This window comes from Nilaparvata lugens, chromosome 9, assembly GCF_014356525.2.
Source record: "Nilaparvata lugens isolate BPH chromosome 9, ASM1435652v1, whole genome shotgun sequence".
Taxonomy (NCBI): Eukaryota; Metazoa; Arthropoda; class Insecta; order Hemiptera; family Delphacidae; genus Nilaparvata; species Nilaparvata lugens.
Genome location: NC_052512.1, coordinates 7,092,925 through 7,097,739, shown reverse-complemented (window position 1 = coordinate 7,097,739; position 4,815 = coordinate 7,092,925). Strand labels below are relative to the sequence as shown.

General features: G+C 37.6%; 1 protein-coding gene across 1 annotated transcript; it reads right to left on the bottom strand.

The window, feature by feature from the left end:
• Positions 1-3,029: 3,029 nt before the first annotated feature.
• Positions 3,030-3,482, bottom strand: LOC120353116. The gene has a single exon (XM_039435768.1). It carries the CDS (start codon positions 3,480-3,482, stop codon positions 3,030-3,032), a length of 453 nt encoding a protein of 150 aa, XP_039291702.1.
• Between the last annotated feature and the right edge of the window lie 1,333 nt (positions 3,483-4,815).

Below are 4,815 nucleotides of genomic sequence, written 5' to 3'. Positions count from 1 at the left end.
TACATTCTGCTGCTCTTGTATTAGTTTGTTTATCAGGGATTGACAATGGTGTGATAACAAAACGGTCTTTCTAAGTATCAATAAATCTGTGGTTTTTTGACAATTTCTTAGTTAAATATATACATTAACTTTTTTGACAATAAATACTCTCATGCAAGGGAAGCTCCCTGTAGGCATGGACGAGTTGCTGCAGACCCTAAAAACTCTCCTATAGTTGAAAAATAAATTTGTTTATCGAATACCTAACATAATAATAATGTATCCAGTAATTAGAATTCAGATACAAAAAAGTCATATAATAAAATTGTTGACGCAGATTGAATTTAATGGAGTTTCGCGCCTGAGTAGTTAGGTTCAACTTCCCCATCTACTGGCACACTCTAGTGCATAATTGTTTAATTGTTTGTTCTGTAGTTTTCAAGTCAGTTGGTTGGAAAACCTGCTTTCGTTGACAGGATAGCTCGACTCGTTCATTGATTGTTTGTATTTCTATCAGAAATTATTCATTTTAATTCTGTGTCTCTGATCATAGGGAGTAATAATTGAATTTAAAGTACATTGAGAATTTGAGTATTTTTATATCGAAGTAGTAGTGAATTAATCTATATATATAAAAGCGAAATGGCACTGACTCACTCACTCACTCACTCACTCACTCACTCGCATAACTAAAAATCTACCGGACCAAAAACATTCAAATTTGGTAGGTATGTTCAGTTGGCCCTTTAGAGGCGCACTAAGAAATCTTTTGGCAATATTTTAACTCTAAGGGTTGTTTTTAAGGGTTTAAAGTTCGTATTTTAGCATGTATATTCTTCTTCTCCCAATCTCTTAATTATAATTGAAATTTCCATATCATATGTTAATATAGAACTATAATCTAAAGAGAGTACCTCTTCGAAACAGTTGTTAACTGGTAACTAAATAATAATTTTGTCAGGTTGGCATTAAGTTGAGTTGACTTGTTAGGTTTGCACCAAGTTGAAGATTGAAATGCATTTATCGCGGAAAAATGATTGGGCACTGCTACTTTAATCAGAGCTATTCCTGGGAATATTTATTACTAGCCTTCAGGCTCGCTTCGCTCGCCATATCCGTTTAGCCAGACGTTTAGTCTGGACCCCGACTGGATTGTTCTAACATATGATAAAAATGCTCAAATGAAAAATGCAGGCGAGCGAAGCGAGCTGCTGATCTCATTCCTGGACGATCCAGTCGGGGTCCAGGGGGCGGAGCCCCCTGGCTAGACGGATATGGCGAGCGAAGCGAGCCTGACGGCTAGTACCTAGTAAAATTGAGAAGCAGAATTCCATATGGTACATGATTCAACAACTCTCTGCAGTGCCTGGCTACATCACAAATCATCAGAGTCAAGTGATCTTATTTACATTTCTCTTTCCTTAATTCTTTCCTTACCTTTTTACCACTCAAACTAATGAATTCTGATGAGAATATTAGATTTTAATTTCTGTAGTAAATAAGTGGACTTTATAAAAGTGGACTGTAATAAATAAAGATGTTAAGAGCTACAATATGTAACACTTTATTATTACCATCAGAATTCCAACATAAAGAATTGAGATTGAATTGTAGATTTGTTGAACACACAAGAATAATATATCCTGTGGACCGACTCCTTGAGTATGGACCGATAGATAATAAAACATACACAGAAATAAAAAACAGGGCCGACTGGTTAAATGCGAACACAGCTTATAAACTAGGTATTGACCGACTGGTTAAATGCGGACCAACACTAACCTACAACAACAGTAGACGGTTGAATAACAACGAGAATAAATCCAAGTTATTAGCAAATTTAATGAGCTGTCTTTTGACAATAATATGTTTGAAAAATTGTATTCAGTTTGAAAATAATTAGGTTGTGATGACAAGAAACTACATGAACAGTCATACAGATCAAATAATGTGAGTGAAAATAATTTTGTTAAATCAATAGTGATGATTCAAATATGTAACAAAAACAATAAATCATGCAATTAAAAAACAATAATTGAAGTTTGAAAATCCCAAGAATAAAACAATGAATACGAATCATAAAAAAATCAGTTGATTATTCAATGAGCTACAATAAATTTAAATTTGTACTAAGTTAAGTTACCTTAAAAACCTGATGTAACAAAAATGCAAAGTCCCAAAGAGTATTGAAACAGATTATAAAAATACAAAATTGATTAAAAAATAGTTGATATTGATTTAGTTTTATCACCTCGTATAGATGAACATATGATAATGTAAATTAATTACACCAATACTAAATAACCAGTTATTTCATACGAAAATATCTAATGCTGAAAACATAACCTAACTTGGTAGTTATATTCAAATGTAAATAATGGAGTCGGAGTGGAAAACACACGACGTTAGAATGAGGGGAATGACCTCTGAATAAGGGACAATGAAATAATTAAATGCAGTGACATTTATACTCATCTGAAAACATATGATGGGGCCAGGCCTTGTCCAAAGTAAGGCACAGGAAAGTGAAAGAGATCCACGATGGATCCAAGACCGGCGACGATTTGGTAACTGGTTGGCAGGAGTCAGACACACTCCTTGACACCCAAGCTCAATGAAGCGGCGAAGACCAAGATGACGACCCAAGACCGACGTTCTGCGACATCCTCAATGGAGCATCTAAGTGATGATATCCCGTCTCTGTTACTTACACTGTTTGATCTGAGTAAAGCCTTCGATTGTGTTCCACACCAAATTCTCCTAAGGAAGCTGGAAAGGTATGGAATCAGTGGCGCGGTCCTCAACACCATAAAAAGTTATTTTGAAGACAGAAGCCAAGTAGTCTCAATAAAAGGAGCTTTGTCAAGGATTAGAGATATCAAACACGGAGTGCCCCAGGGTTCTGTCTTAGGTCCCCTTCTATTCATCTTCTTCTTCTGATAGTGCTTATTCGTTCCGAATATTGGCGATCAGCCTGACTATGGATATCTTATTTACAGCCATCCTGAAAAGTTCTGTTTTAGTTTTGGAGAACCAGGTACGCAGGTTTTTCAGCCATGATATTCTCCTTCTTCCTGGTCCTCTTCTGCCACATATCTTCCTTGGAGAACGGATTTCAGCAGGCTGTATTTTTCTTCATTACGCATTATATGGCCAAAATATGCAAGCTTCCTGCTCTTGATGATGTTCATCACTTCCAAATCCTTATCCATTCGCTCCAATACAGCTTTGTTGGTCACTCTGTCCATCCATGAAATTCTCAACACTCTTCTATACAGCCACATCTCAAAAGCCTCAAGTCTTTTTTTAGTTGACTTGGTCAATGTCCATGACTCCACCCCATAGAAGAGTATTGAGAAAATGTAGCAGTAGAGGAGTTTGATCTTGATGTGCATATTAAGGTTGTGACTCTTGAACAGTTTTGCCATCTGATTGAATGCAGCCCTCGCTTTTTCTATTCTGCATTTTACCTCTTGAGAATGATCCCATTTCTCATTGATCATTTCTCATTTCTATTCATCCTTTTGACAAATGACTTTGTTCCCAGCAAGGACTCCATACTGTTTGCAGATGATACAACGGTGATGTCTAGAGGAATATCTACTGAACAAGCATTGGCAATGAACGAAACTCACACACAGGAGGCAAAGAGATGGTTCCAAATAAACAAGCTTAAACTCAATGAGGACAAATCCCAAATATTAATATGCTCTCTGAAAAACGAAAAACCTGAAAGCCCTACCGAACCAGTAAAATTATTGGGTTTTGGCTTGACAGAAAATTGAAATGGGACACACACATTTCAAAGAAATGCCTAAAACTAGCAAGAGTCCTACATCTCCTAAAAAACTAAGGTATGTTGTCACTCTAGAATACTTGATGACAGCTTACTATTCGCTATTTCACAGTCACATAACATACGGAATCCTTCTCTGGGGACATGCTTCAGCCAGCTCAGATATACTATTGCTACAAAAATAGGCCATTAGGATAATCACATTCTCTGACCACCTGGCACACTGCATTCAAAAAGCTGAGTGTACTTTCAATTTTTAGCCACTATGTACTCTGCTCACTCCTATTCATAAAGAACAAAGCAAACAACATGACAAAGAGAAGCAATATACATACTTACAACACTCGACATGCGGCAGACCTGGATGTACCTCGAAGCAGACTTGCAGCAACTCAAAAAAGTTTTGAAATATCAGCACTGCGACTGTATAACCAGCTCCCTGAATATATAAAAAATTGTGAAGCCAGAGAGTTTAAGCAAATATTGAAAGAACGCCTAATACAACGGCCATTATACTCATTGGCAGAACTAGTGGATGAATCCCTATACTCAAACACAAACAGCCGCCATCCCAGAGTCTGAGGGGTGACCCCCTGAACTCCCTGACACAGTCTATCTGGTTCTCCGGTCAAGGACGAAGAATTCAAGTATCAAGTAAGTATCTCGGCGACGCGGATAGAAGAGGTGAGCAATGATTGGCGATACAGAAAAGTTCATTGGAACAGTATTACTAAGTTGAGAGCTTAGTTCAATTGTAATAAATCCTAGTGAGTAATTTGAGCCGCGTTCAAAGGATGAAGCATGGAGATGAGAGGCACTCACAGCAGAGGCTAACTAGCAGGTATTGGACTCCGAGAGAGACGAACGGTGGTCGTCTGTGGAATTGCAATGGAGCAAATTCCCAAGAGAAGAGAAGGCAAACGGTGGTTGCCGAACGAGCCGGTTCACGTTGAACATGGAGACGAAAATTGTAACAAGAGTCCAAGAGGAGAACAAGTACACACAAGTTTTGAGTCCAAACCTGAATAAGATAAAGTTAC

Bases quoted from the DNA above. Each gene is read 5' to 3' on its own strand.
- LOC120353116 (XM_039435768.1), bottom strand. From the start codon at position 3,482: ATGATCAATGAGAAATGGGATCATTCTCAAGAGGTAAAATGCAGAATA.